We start from the raw sequence: 24092 nt of genomic DNA, 5'->3' as shown, positions 1-24092 counted from the left end.
CCCTCACAGACTCCTTCAAGCCTCCACAGCTCCGCTGAGCTTCCGGCAACGGTTCACTCAGCGGCTCGACCGGGCCGCCGAGCCCGAACTCCAGGGCTGCACCTGACACAAAACCTCCCACCGAGAAAAAGCATACCTGCCTCTTTTCACCCACCCAGCATGGAGCCCGGAAAGAGCCGGACGAGCCCCACCAGCGCTGCTGCTGCTGCAACAGCAGCAGCAGCGTCCGCACCTCAGAGTCACCTCCGCCGAAAACGCAGGTATCACCTCCCACCCGAAACGGCACCAAAAGCACTTCGCGCCACCAGCCGCTGCGCATGCGCCCCCCCCGGCCCTCTTGGTCGCGCATGCGCCCCGAAGCCTGCCCCTTCACCCACGGGCTTGCCGCGCACGCGCAGAGACACCCCCCCGTCCTATTGGCCGGCAGCTTCTTGCACGCTTAGGAGCGGCCCCTGGTTCACCAGCCGCCGCGCACGCGCTCTCGGCTGCTCCGCGGGCCGGCTCCAGAGGAGCAGGCGCAATCCCCTCTCCCGGCAAGCTGGCCGGCTGCCGCGCAGGCGCAGTCGAGACCCTTTCGGGAACGTTCTGTCTCGCAACAACCTTCCTCTGCAAGGGAAATCCTGTCAGGGTACGGGCCGCCCGCAGCCCCGGTCCTCCCCGCCCCGCCCCGCCGGCGCCCGGGCCTTTCCCTGTTACCGACTCCTGCTGCAGCCCGCGTCCTTCTCCGCACAGCCCACCCCCTCTCCGACAGCCCGGCCCCCCGCAGTCGGGCCGCGACCTCCCCCCCCCCCCCCGCCCCGGTCTCTTATTTCCAGCCCCAAGCTCAGCCGCCTCCCGCTAAGAGAGCGCCCCGAGCCGGCCCTGCCCGGGGCTCCCTGCGTTCGCGGGGACATGCGGCTTTGAGGAGGCAGCCTCACGCCAGCCTCAAGCGTCTTCTCTGGAGCGGCGGATATGGGCCCTCCACGGAGGGGGGAAGCTCCCCTTGCCCCTCTCCTCCCTGCCCTGGTCCCACTGAGATCGGCGGGCGCTGACGGTGCCCAGGATCTAGCGGGATCGGACCCGTCTAGGTTAGAGTGGGGCAGGTGATGGTCCTTCCCTTGCTGAGGTGCTGGCCTCACCTCTTGCAGCTGCCTGGAGTTTCTTCTCGTTGAGACAAGAGTTCTAGCTGAGGGAGCACAAGGGCAGAACAGACTGCTCGGAGCCACGGGAGAGGGACGGAAGGGACTGCTAGGAAGATCATCCTGCAGCACTGCTGCTGCTAGAGTTAGAGAGAAACCTGCTGCTTCTCCTCTCTCTTTGTTTTGATCTCCTGGAGAGGAGAGGTGAGTTGTTGTCTTTCCTTCTTGTTGTACTGTAGCAGTGCAGAAAATAGGCTAGCTTGCAAGCTGCAGAACTTGTTCAGGATGGCTTCAAGCTCCAGCTGACTGCTTGGTTTATTGTACTTGAGAGTCAGCCCTCTGAAAAGGCCCACTGACGGAGAAAGAGATCAGCACCGTGTTAACTGCGCGGTTCTCTCTCCTTTGCTGCAGTGCCCACTTTCACCGCTGTCTCCTGCTCTGCCTGCTCCTGCTTTCAGCATGGTAAAGAAGAATACTATCCCCGATGGGTAAGTATCCCTCACACTAAGCAAGAGGCAGGAGTGGGCACAGTCCTGCCCACAGAGAAGGGGCACTGACTGCCCTAGGTGCTTTCTTGCCACAAGCATCTTCACCACCTACAGCCAGGTAAGGTAGGTATCTTCTCCGAGACAGGAACAACCCAGCCCTTCATCCCCCAGGTGAGTATAATGCTCCAGCCTGTCTGTGAACACTTCTCCTTCATCGGCCAAACACAGTCCCTTCTTCCTAACCTTCTTACCCCCAGGTGTATACTTACTGGGGAAATGGGAGAGTAGTCCATCCCTCTGATTACTCAGCTGTTTGCTATCAGGAGTGGGGGAAGAGTTGATAAGATGGGAGCAGGCAGTTGCATGCATGTGATCAAGGAATATTCTCATGGCTTCAGGTCCAGAAACATCCTGCATTTTTGTTTTGAACAAGAGGACAACAGAAATGTTTTATCAGAAAAAAAAAAAACAAACCAAAAAACAAATGCACTATACAGGCTTTCTTATTACTTGATTGGGAGTGCATATGGGGACCACAGAATGATCTCATTTAAAACAGATACAGTTCTATTCTCCAGCTCTACTGAAAAAAAAAAAAAAGTCCAAGTTTAAAAGTTTAGCCCATGTCTTACTACTGATATCAGTACAAACTTCTTGGATAGGAGGGTGTGCTGAGATATGAAGGCACACTGTAATGGGACAGTAACTTGCAGTTTATACATTATTTGAGGAAAGGTTGGCATTATCCTGGTTTCAGGGGAAGTGTTAAATAAGTTTATTAAGAAAATTCTTAGGAGGAGGAATAAAATACAAAAAGCATGATTTCCTGCAAAATATGTTGGCCTAAAAGCAATAAATAGAAACAAAAGATTAATAAAATTTTAAAAATAACTTTGAGAAACTTCGACTTTTTTCATAGCTGACAAACTCAGGGATTAAAATTAGAATAAAATTTAAGAAAAGCTATTTAGGCATGTATTTCTCTGAAAGTTTCTATGAAATTTCAGTTAAAAGTTGGACAAAATTGAGCTAAAGTTGGTCAGGTTTGCAAGCAGTAATGCAGAAAGCCCGAAAGAATAACTGTCCTCCTTGTTTTCTCCATACTTAGAAATTATTACTAAAACTTTGAGAATTGGGTGCTCATTTCTCCCTTCTTTTTCCCCCTTGCATTTGAACTAGAGCAGCTTTCAGGCTACATGCATTTCTTGAGTATGGGAGAAGCAGTGGACTGTACTTTTGGCTTCTATGATTGGAAACTAATACTTGTGTATCTTTGAAGGAGAGAAACATCTACTGTGGAGTAATTGGTTATAAAGCTAGTGTTACCATCTGACAAAGCTCATGATACTGAAGTGCTTCCAGCTTCTCCAGACACTTACTTTTTGATACTATTAACAAATCAGGCTAGACATCCACAGTATTGGGGTTTTGGCAGTAAAGGAGTTTAAGGAATTGTCAATCTGTGAATCTCATGCAGCAGTATTTGATGTCATCCTTGTGCTAGCACAGCACATTGTAGTTCTTCACTGTGAATTAGTTAGTACATCAGGAAAAAAAAAAGGTGAACCCTGGAAGAGGACTTAATGAAATCTAATTTTAGCCTAGGTGATCCTGCACATGCAATTTACTGGCCCCAGAAATAGTTGTTGACAGAAGTGAGATTGTGGTACACTGTAGCATAAGAATCAGTCCAGACAGTAGTGTGCTATGAAAGTACAACCTCAATCATATCACAGTATTGTAACAGCCATAAATCTAACAGTAACTGTTTTGTTTTTAATGATACTGCAAGAGAAACACTGTAGTAGATAAACAAAAGAAAGTCACACTACATACAGATATTTTTTAAGATTGTCTTTCTGTTACTGCCTCAATTCTTTATACAGTTCTTAACAGTTTTAATCCAAATTCCATTATGCTAGTTAATACAATAAACTTGAGGTTTCAGTTAAGTTATAAGTAGCTGGGAATAATGCAACTAAACAAGAAATGGTGAATTTTTTTTTTAACTGGTCAGCTAATTACTATCACCTTTTACCTTTTTTAATCACATTTTACTATCACTGTGTCTGCAGTATAATTAAAGTTGCCTTTATGTAAGGGTTGTGCTATAGCACTGTGCAACCTTGCTAGGTATTAGCACTTTGAGTGTACTCAGCACCTAATGTAATATTAAAGTGGTATTAATTGCCAGTGTTGCCAGCGGATCTGCACTGCCAGTCTTGTACCTTGTTCTTCTTGGCCTATTCTTGTGCTTGTGTCCCTGTCACTCAGCCCAAGCCCTGAATGTTTGATCTGATGCTATTTGCACAGTCTTTGCTCCAGCAGTGAGAGGAGGAGATGGACTGGAAGTAAGACTTCCTGTATTACTTCATGGCAAAAAGCATTTCTCCCTTTTCCCAGTAATGTCTTGGAGGAGAGCTAAGGTGTACAGTCTCAATCCTAGAAAGTAGTGCTGGAGAAGTAATTTTGTAATGAAGTGAGACATCAGTATAAGAGAGGGATTCAAGTGACCCCTTGCACTGCTGTTTCCACCATGTAGTCAAGTTTTGGTTCTTCACAGTGTCTGCAATGTTACTGTCCTTCAGTAGTTGTACACTGTAATATTGCAGTGGAGAACCAGTCAGTAAAAGGACTTCAAGTTACATAACAAACAGTAATAAAATAGTATGATGTTTTTACAGATTTATACATGTTTGTGCATCAGCGTCCAAAATCCTACTGTGGGTATAATTTCATAAACTCAGGTTCAGTTCTGAAAAGCATCTGCATAAATGTCACTTTCTTGCATGTTTCCCTTAAATGGTATAAAAAAATACCAGGAGTGGGATCTTTTTATTATAAGGACAAAGCCGAATTATTTCTGCCTATGCACCATAAACATACTTGTTTAACTGAATTGTTTCTGTGCAGACTTAAAAGCATCAGCATTTTCATTTAGACAGGAATGTTGAAGTCTGTGGCGTAACTGATTGTGCATGTTCAAGGGTGGATGGGAGAGAAGGGTTTCCACAAGGTGAGAGTTTATTTGTAAAGTAAAAGTGCTTCATACTATAAGGTATAGAACGTTTCCATTTAAAAATGTGGGATGGAGAGAAATCACTTCTTATAATACCTGAGTAATGATAATATTGCTATAAGACTTGAAGGCCCATGTTTTGTGTTACAGTACACCACAACAAATACAAAGCTATGCAATTACTTATTGACATGATAAGGAAACTTTTCTCCCATGCTTTACATCCAAACTATTTTTTTACAAGCTATGACTTACTTGTATCCAACTTGGAGGAGTTGAAGAAAAGCAAAGTGAGAAATCTGTGTAGTAGCAGATGATTAAGAGCTATATTCCCTCCTGCTTTGGACCTGTTCAGTATGTGTTCTGTCTTGACAGTGTGTCATGGTCTTTGTAGGGCTATCTTTTCTTCAACAGAATAGTATTAAATCTGGTGTCCCCAGAGGTATGTAAGTCACTTGGAAAATAAAGCTGTGTGTATATCATGCAGTACCAGTAGCCAAAAACAGGAGAAGAGGTTCCAAGTAGTATTTTCTAAATGATCTTGCTACAGCTGACAGTATTTCAGACTTGAGTTTCTCTACAGTTACAATAATGATCCTTTTTGAGCGTTTTGGAATTCACTTGCCGAGCTAAGTTCTAAACTTATAACTGCTTCATAATCATAGATGTTCATGAGGGGCTCCAGAATTGTAGAAACCCTTGAATTGTTACATATAGCTTCAGATATCGCTCTCTGAACTTACTTCTCCACCCACTGTAGCTTTTGAGTAATGTATACCTATTTACACTGTTTTACTAACACTGATTTTTAACTATCAGATGAAAATCATTCTGATTTGATGCCTTGAGTTCAGTACTAGTTTCTCTTACTCTGGAATACTGGAACACGTTATTGCTGAACTGAATGTGATACACGGAAGTGTAAGATAAGAGAGCTTACTTCTTTTTATACTTAAGGTTTTTTCCTGTGAAAAATACCATAGTTACTCTGTAGAGGTATTACAGTTAGAGATTTTTTTTTTTTAGTATATGCTAATGTGAACATCAGTTTCATCGGCAATATGAAGTGGGTTTAGGGCTTCAGAAAAGACCAATGAGTTCTAACTGTTTTGCCATAAAGAACTTGTAGGGTATCTGTTGACAGTTTGCTGTGCTCTATATTTTTATATAACTCTGTCACTGAGATCTGACAAACTAAAGACATGAAACTGTCAAATTATTTCCAGTTCAGTGTTTCCATCGTATCGTACCTATGAATTATTTAGTAGCTTTCTTGTCTAGCTTGCCATTAAAAATGTATGTAATATGTTTATATGAAAAATAATATTTTTCTTTTAAAAATTCCAGAAGAAAATAAATAATAAGGTATCCATCTGTTTAAGTGACTGAATATGAATTACATACAGCTGCATATTTTATCTGCTTCAGTTAAAACTTTTAGTAGAGCCAGGTGTGGAACACACAGTCTTGTCATATTTTAGTTTAACATTTCTGCTAAGGGGATATAGTGGCTATAATTTCCAGTATAATTTTCTAAGTTTTAGAATTGACAACTAAAAATTATGCTTATATCAAATGAATAAAGTTTTCTTAACTAGATTTTAAAATAGTGTTGAATAATTACAGATAATACTGATATTTACAATCTCTGCTGTGTTTTGCAGTTCATTGATATGTAGTTTTGTATGTTTAAAAACTTGCATAAACATCTTTGCTATCACATTTATTTTTTGTTTTTTTAATAGCAAGATTTATGCGAAATATAGCTATTATAATGTTCTTTGCTTGGATTATTATCTTGGTATTCAACATACCTTTGAGCTTAACTAAAGAGGCTTCAGGATGAATACTAAATTTTGCGTTACTCAAATTTACTGTAAGCTTGTCTTTATCATGGGCATTTCTATAATGTCTTCTGTTATCCCATTTGAAGCTGGAGGCTGCTATGCAGGCCCTGTTGATGATCCTCAGTTGACTGGTCTTGGAGCTGATTGTTTTTTAAAAGTGTTTTTCTAAGCTTGTTGCTGTTTGGTTTGGTTTTTTTTGTCCTCAAACAGAGGCCATTTCACTGGTTGCTGCTGTTACAAAGCATATTGCTGCTAGATTCTTGGGTTAATCTATATCACATATCTTGTAAATTTTTACTAGGATGCATGAAGCTAGTTTCTTTTTTGTTGTGTTACTGAATTTCTCTGAAATTTTTAGATTAAAGAAAAAGACAATAAAATATGCTTGCTTTTCATCTAAATTAAAATATAATATATAAGTAATATATTTTCATGTAAACTAGACTTAAAAACCTCTAACAGATTAGCTGACTAGAGTCTGTAGTATCAGTAGTAATTGTATTTACTTATTTAACTGAAAGCCATTCAAGCATCACAGAAATTTCAGAGGGAAAGGGGAACAATTTTTTAGTTTGATTTTAACACTTTTTCTCAACCAAAAAGTGATTCTTTTGTTTAGAATGGCAAGCAAAATTCTGCCTGTGTTTTAAGATAATTGATGGTAGTTGGGGAGTGATGAAGACAACACATGACAGGGAAGTGGGAACTGCGAAAGCTAAATATTTAAATAATTGGTTAATTTATATGTTTTGTTGACTTTCAGGTCTTGATCTACATGTAGTCCATGGATTGTTTACCTGTTTGAAAACTTAGAAAAATAAAACTGTAATTGAAAATGTATCATGTGTGCACAATATGTCACTTTTTATTTAAGTGCTGTTCTCTCTTAAGTACTTAATTTCAATCTGCTGGTTTTAATTTGAGATAATTTTTAGTTCTGCAGCAGTATGCTGAAATTTCCTTTTTAAATATCATTTTAAAGATAACAGGGAACACATACCCTTTATATTTTCTGATGAAGAGTGCCTTCTGCTCATTTTATACCATAGATCTGTCAGCAGCTTTTGAGTTTCTTGCTGATTTTGCAGATTTTTTTTCTGGGAGGACTTAAACGGCTTTAAAAACAGGAGAATAAAAACCCAAGTTTATTAAGGTCTGACAACAAGCTGTGTAATCCTAGTATATTGTTCTGTCAATCCCTTAATCTGAAAAAAAAGTTCAGAATTTTTACAAAGTCTTTGTTACATTGCTAGTTAAACAGAGTAAGATTTTTAAACCTTCTTTTGATCATTTCTTATTGGCTCATAATTGCTCATATTTATGATAATCATGGTAGACTTCCACTCCTAGTTTTCCAAGAGAAAGCAGGTTTAAAAAGATCTGAATTTCTAATTTATGGCATCTTTTAAATTGTCTAACTATATAAGGTAATTGGTCTTTTGTGGTTGTGATTTTTTTACTTCTGCCATCCGACAAAATATTTCTAAACAGGTATATGTGAATATGGCTGGCTATCAGGTTAAATCCTGCATTTGTAAAGCATTTGGTACATTTTATTGGTAGAGGTAACACCAAAGAGTAATTGAACTAGATTGAAGAAAAAATACTGTATTCTTGTTTGTTTTATTTCTGTGACAGCATTTGCAGCACTAGTTTCTATATCTCTAGGTACAGCCCATTTTCTAATTCTATTTGGAAGTTTAAGAGCAAAAGCAGGAAGGGTAGTTCCTTGTTCTAAATAACGACATGTAATTTCCAGAGTTATTAAAATTAGCAAGAGGCAGGAACTGGTACTAAACCTGACTTTGTCATTAATTTTAACAGTAGTTCAGATTAAATATATATCTAAATACAGTTCACAGCATTTAGTACCTTTCTAAGACGAAGTGAATGGGATAACATTAAACTATGCACAGGGTGAATGTCACAGTTTTTCTGTAGATTTTGTTTCATTTTTTTTAAAATGAGCACTTCTTGCAACTAAGATATTTCATTATGTTGTGGGTTTTGTTAGCTTTGGTAGTATTTTCAGTCCATTTACACCGTTTATGATCTTAATTGATTCATATACAATTTATCTATCTTAAACTAGGATAAATGGAACATAGTCTCAGATTTTTGTTTTCATATTTTACAACTAGTGTACAGCTACTCGACTCCAAAGTTTACAAGCTTGAAAATTCACTTGGGAAGATTTCTCAAGTTAGAACACTTTTCTTCTATAATACACGATACGTAATTTTTTGAGCAATGCTTTTCAAACTACGGTGATTGAGAATGTGCTCTTTTTTCCCCTATATGCAACTATCCTAAGCTAAGGGAATATATGAAGTAGGAGACTGTTTTTGTTCCCTTGTTGCAATTACAAAGTTCCTGCAATAATTTAGTAAAAGGTCTTACTGCAAACACCTCTCAGTGATTTAATCTCTAGCTTGCCCTTATACCTTCTCACCTTGTATCTGTCTTCTGACAGCTGTTTGCAGCAGCCTTCCTAATACTGAATTATTACTCTTTTGTTATTTCATTTGTTATCCATTAAACTAAGCATCTGTATGTCTACATTGTGAGCCTCAATCTGTTCTTTAGCTCATGATGAAGATGAAAAAGATAAGTTAGTGCTAAAGACATTGATGTAGTAGATTGTTACATGATTTGTTAGTATCAATTATGCTTCTGGTCACCATGCTGTAAGTGTTTCCTTTGTTACTTCCAAGCATCTATGAATGGTAATGTTGTTATTTATATCTATGACAAGTATAATTATGGATATTTCATTGAGAGTTTTGCCAGCCAACATCTAGTTTTGTTATGGTCCCATATGGGAATTGTGAACAAAGCAAAATACTCAGTGGTTAGAATATTTTTAAAGTAGTGTATTCAGTTTATTTCATAAATTATGTGGTTTTATGGAAATCAGAAAGGAATCTAGAAGCTGTTGGATGCTCCCTTTAAAGGGAGCGACTAATTTAAACATTAATTCAGAAAATTGTAAGTGAATGGGCACCAGTGTTAAAGAATCTTATGAAAATGTTTTGTATTTTAATAGTTGAGGTACAAGCTGAAAATGCAGAAAGGCCATGTAGATTTTAAGTCATACAGCTGCATCTTCTGAGGTCATAGAGATAATCTGTCCTCACATGAGGAGAAGAAATAAAAGTCCTGAATTTAGTAAGTTACCTCTTTGAAGGTAAAATTGATCTGCTGACTAACTGGTTTTCCTCTTCAGATAAAACTTGTCATACTACTTAAAAAACCTGAAATCTCTGAAATGTCATACGTCAAGAGTTTTTCAGTACAGCGTAGAATTTGTGAAAACCAGTTCTTCGTGGTTTTGGAATTACTAGTATTTTGAGTGTTGTAACAAATCTTCATATTAGTAACAAATCTTCATAGTTTTGGTGTGATGGAATATTCTCTGTATTTTTCAAAGTACCAAGAGAAGGTGCAGTCAAGAATGTTTATTTGAAAAAGAAGCATATTACGAAGTAAACACATTGGCAAAATCTAGAAACTTTGTATTTTTAACGAAAGTAAACTTTGCATTTCATCATCAATTAAATGATTGATGCGAGCATATTACAACTTTTTAAAGGTGTTTGATTCAGCCATGTTGAAAAATTTCCACCAACTATAATATAAGAATACTGTTTTACCTGTTGAACCTTACCCACCTGCTTTGCTTTATATTGGTGCTACTTGTTTGTAAATGCTGTCCTACCATTTTAAGGGGAGGAATTTTTTGGAAGTTGAAGAAAAAGGAAGGAAAAAGACTGTTTTCAAATGTCCTGACAATACCTTGAAACCACTTCATGGAATAATTGCAGATTTGGGGACATAATTCTACTGTATAATAAGAGCAATTGTGCACATTATCTCTTAAGAACTATTTTCTTTGTGCTAGTGCTCTACGGAGAATAAAGATTCATTTTATTATGGCTCCTGAATTTAGACTTGCAAACAATAAAAGTGTATTTATCTGAGCTGTGTAGTGTGCTAAATAAGCTTCTGCCCTGATCAGTGATGTAGCAATATTCTGTTGATATTCTTCCAGCGTCTTTTAGGCAACTACCTGTTTCTTTTATCCCAAAATAATGCTAATCTATTAATTTTATTCAAATGCATAATAACAAATGTTTATAGTTATTCGAAAAAGATCTTAGTTTCTTGGTGAAACAGGCAGGTTACTAATGGAAGATGGATTTTAAAAAATATTTTACTTACATATCGGGATTTAACTGGTCATTTTTTCAAACTTATGCGTATCAGTTACAATTTCTTGCTTATGTGGTCAAGGAATTGTAGGAACTATTGGATCCTGCTGTTTAGAAATCTAAATCTTAATACATTATGCTAGTAGTTGCATGGCCCATCCTAGAAAAAAGATAACTATAATATCTTTCTGCTTTGAGAAGTTTGAAATAACTATTATATTCAAACTGTGTAAAATACGGCACCAGATTTGCCTGATATTTGTAAGATACTTCAGATGATTTGAAATAACTGTTATTATAATTTTAAAGGAGCATAATTTTTATGTGCTTTGTTTTACCAAAGTTTTAATCCTAAGAGGAAATAGTTTGGTTTTTTTGTAAGAAGTTTTACATGAAGCTGCGGGTGTCTTCTGTTGAATCATGTCATTTGAAAATATTTAAAAATAAATATTTGTTTCATTACAGATGGCGGAGTTTGACACCAGTTGGACAGCCTATACCAGGAACTAGATTTATTGCATTCAAAGTACCTTTAAAAGGGGTATGTATAAAAAGTAACTACAGATTGGCTCTATTAGTTACACTGCAAAAGTAATGAAGAATATCATGAATATTCATGTAAACTTTAGGAAAGTTTTATGAGAAAATAATTTATTCAGATTTAGCCCTTCCAGTCATCTACTAGTGGCTTTTACATAACACACGATATCTTTTCTCTTTCTTTTAAAATTTGTATTTGGTGTTACTCTTTTTATTTATCTTTTAAAAATCATAAAATCTCTAACCAATCAGCATGATTCATTTGATCACTATTAAGTGGCCTAAATTCATTATCTTATTTAACATCTTTTCATGACAGTTTTAAGAAAATCATATGGAAGGGGTTATGATATGAATAACAATCTAGGCAGTGTAAGCCAAAATACAATTTTATGGAAATCAAGCAGTAATTAAAGGATACCAGGCATTGCGGTACTTTTAAAATTATCGATTCAGATTACCAATTTCATAAGCAAAAAGCTTCAGTGATCTGGAGGAATACAGCATATTTTAAAAGTAAGTCTTCATAGATTTCTTTTATTAATGTGTTAATAATTCCTTTAGATTCTTACCAACATGGAGTGCCATCTTAATCTATCGAATACACTGCTTCAGATCTTTTAATTCTTTGTGACAATACAAAATGCAGAGGCTGTCTTTTTTAGACTCTTCAGTTCTTTGGTGGATTGAGGCATAGGGCACATTAGGGTATATAGGGCAAATTTGCCCTTCCATATAAATTAATACAAGTGCTATATAAATTAACTCTTACAAGTCCTTGCTTCAGATACACAGGAAATAAAAGTTTGTAAGCTCTTTTAAAGTTCAGTGGCTAGACTGACCTTAGCAGTTAAGAGTAAATGTTCTAAGCTGTAGTCTACAGATTGCACTCTAGTACTCATATACAAAAAATTTGGTTATTTGGGTGTATTAGTGCCCATTAAGTTTCCAGTCACCATTCAGTTCACTTTTATTAACAATGACTGAAGTGGAATGCTTGCAGGATTTGGTTTGCTTCCTGCAGTGGCTTTAACAGCTTTAGTATGATGGTTTGGTTCGTTTGACACCAAGGATCTCATACTTGACATTGGTCATGTTCTCCATGGTACTGATGGATAGTACAATAGCCTTGTGTCTTTCTACCAAAGATGGCCAGTGGACAGATCCAGCAGTGAATATAAAATTCAGTAGATTTATAATGAGCTCCTTTGCTATTGAGGTATTTGAGAGAGGATTTTTTTGCATCATCAGCTCCTGTAATTCCACTTGACCCAACACCAGTTTTTTGCATAGATGCACTATTCTAGGCAGGATTTGGTCAGTGCATATATTTCCAGTTCCCTGTCACTCCAGATTTCAGAGGAAGATACTTCGTTGCTATCTTTACTCTTCCCCTGTAGCTCCTGTGATAGTCTGGAAGGAGCTCTACCAGAGATCATAAAAAGGGCAGACATTCTCAGAGAACGTTTATAGCAATGTATCACAAGTAGGCACTCTGCTTCAGTGTGTTGCTCACTTGGAGTCCTACTGATCTCACTAGGGCATAGAACCCTGTTCTGTGAAGCTGTCTTTGAACTTGGCCAGATATAAAATCTGGTACCCAAGAAAGCAAAATCTGTAACATTTCTGTCCCTTCACTTTGTTCAGTCTCAACTATGCAAGATATAGAAATGACAAGTCTGCCAGAGACTGTGTGCTTGAAGCTCATGGAGTTTGTGGCAGAATACACATAAAAGGCATAACTGGCTAAACTGATATCTTTGCAAAGAAGGTGGAGGTCAGTAAATCTGTCTGGAAACGTTGAAGACCTGATTGGTCATAGTCTTGACAGAAGTCCTATTATTAAGTTGGTGAAACAGACCTCTTAAATAGGCAGCAGTTTCCTTCTTTGCTACCTATTAGGAAGTTGATGATTGGTGGTTTGACCCAAAGGGAGAAAGCATATTTTCAGTATTTCAAGACTCAAGGGTTATTGTTTTAGAGGAAGATGTGCTGCTAGTAAAGGCTTTAAGGTCATGGGTTTACTTGGAAGGATTTTCTGTCCTTCCTTTCAGATCATCATTGTAATGCTAACAGTAACATTGCAGTATAGTAAGGACTGGGCAAGTTATTTCCCATGCCATAGAAGGATTTTTAGAATTGATACAGATTTCTCACATTCTCAGAGCCCAATTAAACACATAAACTACTGAATACTGAGCAGGAGTTTTTCAGAAAATTCCAAATAGTCTTTCAAAACCATAGTCTTTCATAATACGTTTAACCATGTACTCAATCAAGCAATATGTTTAGAGAGATCTTATTTTTGTAAATTGTATTCCACCTCAGTTTGTGTGACTTCACATAGTAAAAGAAAAAATTCTTTAACGTTCTACCATAGACCTTTTGCAGATTCCCTGTTATCACCTCAAAGTTAGTAAGTTCAGTTTCAGATTTTACTAAAAGTCACTGCTGAATAGGGGTGAGATAACTGACTCTTGTTCATTTTGTTTGAACCTCAACAACGTCCACTGTTATTTCAGCAGTGCACCAGTATCTGAAATATATAGGACTGAATACTTCTATATGCTTTCTACCCTACTCTTTTTAGCTCAAGCTTCCTAATCACATACCAGCTTTGATAGGACTGTCCTGCTGTTTATTCTTTAATTTTGTTTCCTGTCTCTGTTTCCAGACTTGAGATAAGTGCTTGCTAGCATCTTAGATTATAATCTGTACAGTCAAAAGAAGGAATGGTTAGTTACCCTATAGCATCTGTGGTTCTAAGAGGTATGTGATCTGTGGCTGCCTTCCTTTCCATTAGTTCCGAGTCCAGTCTGCTTGAATTTCTTGTTGACAAAGGAACTGAGAGGTGGTTGAGGCTGCTGCATCTTTTGCCACTGTCTTTATTGGTTGTGGCTGAGCCTGTGTCAAAAGGCTCTCACAAGGGACAAGCGCACTATTCAGAGAAAATCCACTCTTGCCTATATGAGGCATTTTCATACCTAGAGTGAAGAACACATTTCAAAAAACACAGCTACAATAGGGTGAGTAAACATTTTTCCCACTGTTTCTGTCAAATGAAATTAATTATTCATTACCCACCAACATGCAGCTTTCTTAGTCACCATATTTTAGTCTTATTTAATATTTCCCAGTGCTAAATGACATGCAAGTACACTGCCAAGAAATGAAGCAGAGATAAAAATGTCTGCACAACATTTGTGGGGAGAAAGTTAAAACCTTTAGAAGAAATGAACAACTCGTGTATTGCAACTTCTAATGTTTTATGTGAAATACACTGTTAATTTTGTCTTATTGTGCAGGACAAAGTATGCTTGGGGGAAAGGGGATTGTGGTGTTTTTGCTGATGTTTAGTTACTTAAAAATCAGTATATACATGCTGCATTTTGCAGGATTTTTGTGTCTATGAAATTAGTGCTTATTTTAATAATGTTTGTTAACATTGTATAAGTGGAAATTCTCACATTTTCTTGCATTTTCATCTGAATAGGAATACACAACAAATTCTTGCTTTCTTTTTATTTTGTTCCTTTTCATTTTTTAACTGTATAATACATGGATATGGTTCTGATACTGTAAACGCTTCCTTTTGAATACTGATATTTCCTAGTCCTAATTAAAACAGCCGAATATTACAAATGTCATGTTATTAGAACTTAAAAAGAAAATATTTCTTTTCCATTTTCATTGTAGGCAATTAACCAGAGGCTTACCCCAACCCAGAAATTTACACCAAAAGACTTAATTGCTGCAATGAAAGCCCTAAATGTGGAGCTTGGATTAATTATTGATTTAACATATACCACACGATACTATGAAGTTAAGGTAATATAAGCATAATAACAAAATAAACTGATTACTGCAACCTTTGTTTTAAAGTATTTATGCATTTGCTTACCTTGAATTGGAGTAGACAAGTGAGCCATCTAGACTTATTTTGTGTCTCCAATAGAAACGAAATGCTTTATCACAGAGGAAATAACTCCTTCTCCCAGCTAGTTGCATTTGTGGCTTATTTGTATTATGGTAACTCAGAGTAATGGATACAGAGTTCAGTGCCAGGCACTGCAGAAAAGATGCAGAAGACTTACAATCTGTGCCCTGAAGACATTCTCATTTATTCCTAGGGTCTTTTTTACTGATCTTCAGTGGAATCCACTAAGAAAGTGTACATTTTTAAACTGCTTTATTAATTTAAAATTTTTTTACCAGTATGGTCCAAACAATTGTGATTAATCAGCCTCCTGTTGAAAAGGAGAATAAATAGCAGTGTGATAACTGAATGTTAATCTTTGAATGTACATGGGCTGTAAGCATCAAGGGGGTGAATATGTGAGTATATATATGATTGTGGGTGGGAGGGACAAATACTGCTAATAACTGTAAAATGGGTTAGAATGGAATTATAAGAAACTGGTCTCTTTAGTTAATGTGCTGCCTTATTAGCAGGGATAAATAAGTCTTCTGTAGAAACTGTTCTTTGTTTGAGATCAGGTCTTTAAAGTGGAAATGTAAATGGTAGTTTCTGAGAGTGTATCTCTACAGAATTGTGTCAAGATTGTTTTCAGTTTCTACTCAGGATTTGGACTGCTGTTTTACATTGGCATTATGTTAGATACTGCTTAAGATTTTTCATTGATGCAAGACTTCAGTAATTTTTACCATGTTTTTTTTTCTTCTTGTTGCTAGGATTTACCTAAAAGTGTGCAGTATAAGAAACTTTATACTGTTGGACTTGAAGTCCCCGATAACGCTACTATCCTACAGTTCAAAAAATGGGTCAGGAAATTCCTATGGGAAAATGCGGGAAATGGTAAATATTAGCATCTTATGCTGTAAAAACTCAAGGATTTTATTTCGGTGCTAACTGTATAATTTATTAACTTCAATAGATATTTAAGACACCAGGGATCTCAGACTTTCCATAGCACTTTGCACTTTACTATCATAATAAGATACATTATGTGAAGCACTACATATCTCTTTTTGTATTCAAAACATGTCTTTTTCAAAAATGACTAGTAACTTAAATGCCCTTCCTAATAGTATTATATATGCATTATGTGTCAAAGCAACTGCAACAAGGCTTTCATCTGTCTGACTCAAGTTGTCTACCATCAGCTTAGTGTTGTAGCTGCCAGCCCTTTATGGATGTTCTAAATAGCACAGGGTTTCTCTGATGACATTAGGCACTGATACATGTGAGCAACTTAAGTCCATTCAGTCTGACATAGCAGTTTTTCAATTTATGAGTCCATTATTGCCCTCATATCCTAGCAATTCTTAAAAATCATATTACAGACACAGTGTCAACGTTTCCACAGTGTGGATCTGCTGCTGGTTTAGTGTTTATGCAGTAGTACAGTTCTTGCTGAGATGGTATAAGGCGCTTTTTGCAGAAATAAATTTGCGTGTATGTTGCCACAGCCTGTTTGCAGCTTTTATCTTCTCACTTGTTTTGCTAGTGGTTCTTTGTAGGCAGATTTTAACTGTTTGGCTATCCAATATTGGAAGACCATTCTTTCAAGCTTTTTCATGCTATTTGTTGTGGTTACTTTGGCATTTTCTGAGAGAAAGTAGAGATATTAACTGCCCAAGCGCATACAGTTTTTGCTGCAGAGCATAACCGCGGTTTTGCTGTGGATGGTCAACTCTGTTTTGTGAAAGAACTCTGACCTAAATCTCAGGTATGACAGCCTGAACCAGAAGTGCTGGGAAAATTAAAAGGTATAAGAAGAAGCCTTTGTCCTTGCTCAGGAAGTTAGTGTGTAAGTTCTTCCTTTGCTCTTTTTTGGCTAAGGGAAATTATTTGGAAATTTTTTTCATTAAATATGGGTAATTAGAATTATAGGGAATAGTCTGTATAAGGTTTTACCAGTGCCTTGCATGACCATATTAGTGTTTTCCTATTTCTTTGGAAATACCTCGTTTGAAACATGTAATAATAGTAAGTTATTTTGCTTTTTAGCCTTTAGCTGATTAGTATAACCTTTCCAAAAAAGATAAGATTTCTTTAGAGATTACTGGTTCCCATTAGCATGCTTGTTTTCTCCATGCGTGAACCTAAATTCCTCATCTATGGTTCCTCCCAGTAATGATCCAAATTTTTAGTCCAGTTAAATGAATTCTTTGAGTAATGTATTTCATACTCCTAGATGTTAGGGGTATTATGTTTATATTCTCCTTTTTCTAAGTTTTATGAGAATCCGTAAGTTAAGTTCCTCAATTTTACATTTGCTTGTTTAGATTTGCTTTCAAAACCATATTTTATTATTTTTCTCCTGTTACTGCAGCTCTGGCTGAGGCCAGCCGCTTTACCTGTCGTCACTCCTCTTCCTTTTTTCCTACATTCTGCAGAGTTAATCTCAGTCTTCACAGGTTTGGAAGTAGTGAGCTAACTGCTGCTAGAGATCCAGCATGAAGAGGACAAAGTCTCGATGTGTCTGTTCTTTTACAGGCATGACAGTATAATTTTGTAAATAGCAAGCATTATTTGTCATTACTTTGCAAGAAAAGTACAGCTTTTTTTTTTGTCTTGCACTAATTTTGTAGTAATGCCACTTTCTGAACTATTAAAGGCTGTGTTTTCCTTTTTGATAGAGAAACTCATTGGCGTTCACTGTACTAATGGAATTAATAGAACTGGCTACCTTATATGTAGGTAAGGGTTGTATAAAAACAGAAATTATTGTTCACAAAAGATAGTGTCTGTATATTAATGTGTAATCCCTTTGGGACAATAATCTAATCATATTTTTCATCAGATATCTTATAGATGTTGAAGGCTGGGATCCAGAGGCAGCAATCCAAGGTATTTATACAGTTTGAACTAAAGCACATGTTGGGTTGTAGTTCACAATTACTACAACTGTATTCACAAATGCTACAATTCTATTTTAGTATCCTTAGAGTTATTTCATGTGCTGGCTTCCATAGAAGATTTTCTCTGACTGTTGATTCTATTCCAGGCAAGGCTTGAGCATTAGCACATCGACCTAGGTTGCTACCACTACTAGTTTTAGTTGTTTTAAAAAAAAATGCTGCAATATTGTCAGCTTGCTGAAGTATTTCATATGAAGTTAGAATTGTTTCAAATTCAGCATCTCATTGTGAACAGAAACTTGCCTTTCACGTTTTTGTAGCTCAGTTTGAGCACATTTCATTAGGCTTATCTTTTTTTCTTTAGCTTTTGGTGATGCTAGAGGTCATCGCATGGATGGTCTCGTGTATCTCACAGATCTCAGAACACAACCAATGAGAAGGTAAACAAAAGCTTTTAGTTGTATGGTTAAGATTTTCCAGTATGTCTACTGGTATTTTGAAAAGTTCACTTCCAGTCATAAGCCAAAATTAACCCCCTCTTAAACCTAATATGCAACTACACTTATATTGTAAGACTTCTGATATGAATAACATGAAGGGCAGTGTACTTCCTTTCTTCATCTTTTGCATGTATACAGTTCAAAAGATTTTTTAAAATCTGACAACTACTATTGAACATTGGTATGGTTTTATCATACTATGATAAGCGTATTGAGTCTGTGTTCTCTCATTATAAGCTGAAAGGTACCACTGCAAAGGTTTCTTTATAAGCTCTATGATCTGCCTGCTGTTGTTGGCATCGTAGAACCAGATACTTTAAAAAAAAAAAAGTACAACAGTTTTAGGAATAAAAAAGTATGGGAAAGTGGAAGATTGTTCTCAACTTCTCTGTTCATAGTAGTTGTATCCCTGGTGTGTAAGAATTTCATGCTTAGCTATTCTTAGGTGAATATGATAACCTTTACATCTTCCTAAGTTATTTGTGCCAATGATATCTTGTAGTAGTAAATTGATTTTAAAATAATACCTGCCTGATTTGCATCTTTTTAGCTTAATTGAATGCCCTTTGTTTTACTGCTATCATTGTGTTATAGTCTGTGCATGATTATGTTAGTCCTGTATCAGACTTTTCAATAAGTATGGTGCTTGTCTCACATCCTTCAGGATGTTGTTCCAAGCTTATGAAGTTTAGGTATTCTGTTTGCTTTCCCTGCAGCCCTTCTCCAAATAAATTTACAAGATTAAAATTTGCTAAGTTACAAATTTCTGTAAATTTAACTTAACATACAAAAACTTCTGCCATTCTATACTGAAGAATTTTATGTGGGTTTTTTTTTTCTCTCAATGGTATGTTTTAAGAAAGGAAGCTTATGTGAGATGTTTTTATTTTTCTTAGTAACCTTGGAATGGATGTATGGGATTCAGATGAAGATATTATTCCCCCACCACATGCAATGGAAGGACCTGTAGAGCGGTTCCCAAATGAAGATTTTCAGGGGTAATAGGCTGAAACATGGAATTAAAAACCAGAAACACCACACTGTGGGAAAGATAATTGTTTCTTATTGAAAATACTGTAGATACTCTAATTTAAAAGAGATTTTACAAATTTAGCCTACTCATGCAAAATATATTTACAGAATTTGATGAAACAGTGAAAGGATAAGGGAAAGAAAGGGAATGTGTGCTATTAGAAGTCTGTAAGTAACTAGTTCACTTGGAAAAATTTAGAGTTTTACTTTGCCTGTCCTTCTTTATTATTCTAGTAATCTGCAATTATTTTTAATTAATGTGGCATCACTGGTTTTCCTGAAACAAGCGCCATAGAATTACAATTGAATGTTTGTCACAGCTTCTACCATGACATTGAAAGTTTTATAATCTTACTTACAGTTTGGATTCTTAGTAGCTTTGATCTCTATATGTTTGCAATGTCTTTCATACCAATTCTTAGTTAAAAAAACCTTGTTTTCATTAATGACTTGTAGCACTTACAAGTATGATGTTCTATTTAAAACAAAAACTTCTTTACAGGTCTGGGAAAAGATTAAGAATTTATGATGACCACTCTCACAATGATTTGCAAGGACAGATACAGTTGAGAGATTTTGATTACATTAATAAGGGACCTGGACAAAGACGAAGACCATTTCATGACCATCAGGCTGAGGATGATTTAAGAGCACCAATGCAGATGAGAAATTGGGACTACAACAGGGGACCAGGACAGAGGCGAAGACCCTTTCCTGATCACCAGTTTTATGATGATTATCAAGAAGACATGCAGCTGAAGGACCTAGATTTCGGTAACAAAGGACCTGGACAAAGGTTGAGACCTTTTCATGGACACCAGTTTCATGATGATTTACAGGCAGAGAGACAATCAAGGGACATTGAATTTAACAGAGGCCGTGGACAGAGGCAGAGATCTTTTCCTGACCATCCATCTCACAGTGATTTGCAGGAAGACAGGCAGTCAAAGGATTATGATTTTGGTAGCAGGGGCCGTGGCCAGAGACGAAGACCGTTCCATGACCACCAATCTCATGATGAATTTCAGACTCAGATGCAGTTGAAAGAGTTAGAATGTGTCAACAAAAGTCCTGGCCAAAGACTGAGATCATTCCATGACTATCAGTCACATGATGACTTACAGCCACAGATGCAATTGGGAGACTTTGAATTTGTTAATAGGGGTCGTGGGCAGAGGTTGAGACCTTTCAATGATCACCAGCCTCGCAATGACTTACAAACGGAGATGCAACTAAAAGATTATGATAATAAAGGTCCTGGACAAAGGCGTAGACCTTTTCATGACCATCAGCCTTATGATGACTTACAGGAACAGACTCAGTTAAAAGATTTTGATTATGTTAATAAAGGGCATGGACAAAGGCCAAGACCTTTTCATGATCATCCAGGTCATGATGACTTGCCACGTGAATGGTGTTCAGACAGGTAAGGCATTCCTGAGCTGTAACACCAGAATTAGAGAATAAAAGTGTAAACCTCAACACTTTTAAATTAAATTTCAAATTAATTAATTTTAAAAAATAAATTAATTTTAAATCAATAAATAATCATTTTAAAATCATATATAAATGATCAGTTAATTAACTGTTTTTATTTTGACTTAGGGAAGGGTTTGCTTGTAAGCTGGAGTGTTGCAGCTTTGAAAGCCAATGTTTCCTAAATTAGAAGGTTGTGCTTCTTTAAATTAAAGCTTGTGTGTTTCCTTTACCTTTTTAGAGTCAGCTTAAAACAAAACTCTTTGTCCCACTTTGTTTTGTATAGAAACTTACATTTAAAAAGCAATCCTCAAGACAGAAGACAATACGAAATTCTACTTATGCCCTCAGCCAAACAGAGATAAACAGTAATGCTATAGGGAAGTTTGACTTGCATTTGTTTATTCCATGAGTTAATAATTTTGTAGAAATCCCTAAATCCCTTTGCATCATACTGCCCCAAATACATATATCACTTATTAGTAAAGCTATTGGATTCTGACATAGTATTTCAAAATATTTTTAATATTTCAGAACATATTTCAGATATTTGTTGGGCTAGTAAAGTTCAATTTAATCTCTTCCATTGTACAGCTGAAACAGAGGATATTATATCATTACAATGAAGGATACCATTTTGAGGTGTTAATACAATTGAGATAGTTTTTATTAAACTTTTAAGTAAATTTTAATTAAAAGTAAAAATTTTTATCTCATTTGATAAAGGCGTATTTTTCAAAAGCTTACAACCATTTGTACTCTTCTTAACGCGTGATTCTTTTGGTTATTTGCAGAAGTCAATCTTTTTCTTCCCATGAAAATGCACCAGAACCTCATTTCTCCTCATCTCCTTCACTTCACAGAGATTATGGGTCTGATAATGATGACTTTAACAGAAGTTATAGGTAAATATCAGCTTTCTTATGTTGTTTTCTGACTTACCTTTATACTCCTATTCCCCCAGTTTCCCAGCTAAAAAACCAAAAAACAACCAAAAAACCCAAATTAACTGCACAGTGTAAAAATTGATGTTAATTTTTTTGCTTAAATGCAGTTTAAACCATTGAATTTGAACACTGAGCAAATAGCGTGACTATTTGTGGTCCATCTATATTGAATTTGAGTGTGATTATGAAATTATTTGAGAATCCCTGACATAAGTCATTGACATGACAAGCACAGTTCAAGATAATGTACTACAAAATATGAAAAGCTATTGTCAGTAAGCAAAAAAGCAAAACACAGATGCTATATTTAACTCTTAACTGCTGTCTACAACAACCTAATGAGTTTTACTGTGAGGGATGGTCAGAGACTGAAACAGGTTGCCCCGAGCAGCTGTGAAGTCCCCATCCTTTGAGATACTCAGAACTCAGCTGGACATGGCCATGCACAAACTCATCTAATTAGATCTCCTTTGAGCAGGTGGCCCTAGGTACTTCTAGAGATCCTTTCCAGTCTAAATTAATCTATGGTTCAGTGAGGGAGAGGATTTTAAAATTACAAAAATTGTTCTGAATTGGCTTTTTACACCACTTATTTTACAAAGTAAGAAAGGTACTTGAGGGTAAAGAGAATCCAAAACAAAAAGTATATATATCATATGTGCATTTTTAGATAATTCCATATGTATTTTGGAGGAGAGTGATTCTTCTGTTGCAGAAGAATTAATAATTAAAATATTTGGAGATATAAATCCAAAGTATTTTATTGCCTGTGGAGACTATGTACTAGAGAGCTACTATTACATAGTATTCACAAAAATGAAAACATGGTCTTAGGAACAAAAATGGCCCCTAGGTAAAGAAACCCTCAGTAAACAGTGAATTTTAATTAGAAACAGCTCTTGAAACAAAACATCTTCTAGTAGAAGTACTTACTATAAAAAGCTGCAATTTTAATCACTAGGATTGAAAAATTAATATAAACAAGTTTGCAACATCCAGTTGAGAGGATTTTAATTTTAGGGAGTAAAAACAAGAATGAGGGTCTGAATTGTTCTTTCAAGGTTACACAAGTTTAATTTCTAATGGTGGCCACCAACAATAAATCAACTGTTTTATTTCTAAGGATTTCACTGTTCATATTTGTTCTTCTTACAGTAATCGACCAAATTGCCCTGAAGACAATAGGAGAATGCATCCCCCAGATGAATTTAATAGAGGAAAAAACAGATTTGCACCATATTCTTCACGAACAATGCATCCATCTTCATCTGTACACCAAGAAGATAGTTCAATAGACTATGAAAGAAAACCTTTTCAAGGTGAAACTACCAGAGAGATGGAACAAAGTAAAAGATTACCAGTTGTAACAGTTGATTACAATTATGGTCTGCCATTAGATTATGGACCTGAAGAGGAAGAGAGAACACATTATGATTTACCTCCAAGAGACCGCTACAGCTGGAACTGAATACAAAGGACAATGTTTGCTCAGCTTAGACTTACTTTTACCCATTTTACTTTGTATGTGGACCAAGGGGGGTTTTTTGGTTGTTTTTGGTTTTCTTTGTTTGTTTTTCTTTTTGTTTTTTGTTTTTAAACAAATTAGGAAAATGCAAATTTCCATAGTAAAGAACTGGTCTCTATTGTAAGATTAGCTTCTACGGATGTCTGGTTCTTTAAATTTATTAGGGTGTATTTGTTAAGTGTAGTTGGAGACAAGGTCTCAGTACACATGGAATTAAAGTAGTCCTTCCTTTTAGTGAAATTGGAACCTTGTACCTTAAAACAAACAACTTTCTGAGTGATTGTAGTTGTGTCTTTTGTTTTACATTTCTTTAAAATGCATGTAATTTCTGGATGCAGAAGTCATAATAAAATACTGCACTATGAGGTAGATTAGCATTGAGATTATAGAAAAAATACTATGAAATGAATGAAGCAAAGTTATGTCTACTTCATCCTTTAGTTTGAAAGTAGCAGTTTGAATTATCACTAACAATCTCTGCAGCATTGCAGTTGAATTCCAGATTTTTTGTACCATCAACAGAACTGACCCAGCTGCACTCTTTCATAGTAGAATTTTTCCCAG

At 36.5% G+C, this 24092-nt stretch overlaps 1 protein-coding gene across 1 annotated transcript; it reads left to right on the top strand.

Moving 5' to 3' along the window:
* Window positions 1-507: 507 nt before the first annotated feature.
* On the top strand, window positions 508-23890 carry LOC140655895 (uncharacterized). Its single transcript, XM_072870948.1, has 12 exons — window positions 508-628; window positions 1530-1606; window positions 11149-11224; window positions 14920-15051; window positions 15916-16039; window positions 17827-17887; window positions 17991-18037; window positions 18413-18488; window positions 19445-19546; window positions 20083-21006; window positions 21851-21961; window positions 23159-23890. Exons 2-12 carry the CDS (start codon window positions 1578-1580, stop codon window positions 23469-23471), a joined length of 1995 nt encoding a protein of 664 aa, XP_072727049.1. The 5' UTR covers window positions 508-628; window positions 1530-1577; the 3' UTR covers window positions 23472-23890.
* Window positions 23891-24092: the final 202 nt, after the last annotated feature.

Source organism: Ciconia boyciana, chromosome 8, assembly GCF_034638445.1.
Source record: "Ciconia boyciana chromosome 8, ASM3463844v1, whole genome shotgun sequence".
Lineage (NCBI taxonomy): Eukaryota > Metazoa > Chordata > Aves > Ciconiiformes > Ciconiidae > Ciconia > Ciconia boyciana.
The sequence above is the reverse complement of the archived record's forward strand: the minus strand, read 5'-3'. Positions and strand labels throughout refer to the sequence as shown.

What these genes read in the sequence shown, in the direction of transcription:
- LOC140655895 (XM_072870948.1), top strand. Translation starts at nt 1,578, where the DNA reads ATGGTAAAGAAGAATACTATCCCCGATGG. An exon ending in TCAAAGTACCTTTAAAAGGG is followed by an intron (nt 11,225 to 14,919) that starts GTATGTATAAAA and finishes TTTTCATTGTAG; the next exon opens with GCAATTAACCAGAGGCTTAC. An exon ending in ATGGGAAAATGCGGGAAATG is followed by an intron (nt 16,040 to 17,826) that starts GTAAATATTAGC and finishes CCTTTTTGATAG; the next exon opens with AGAAACTCATTGGCGTTCAC.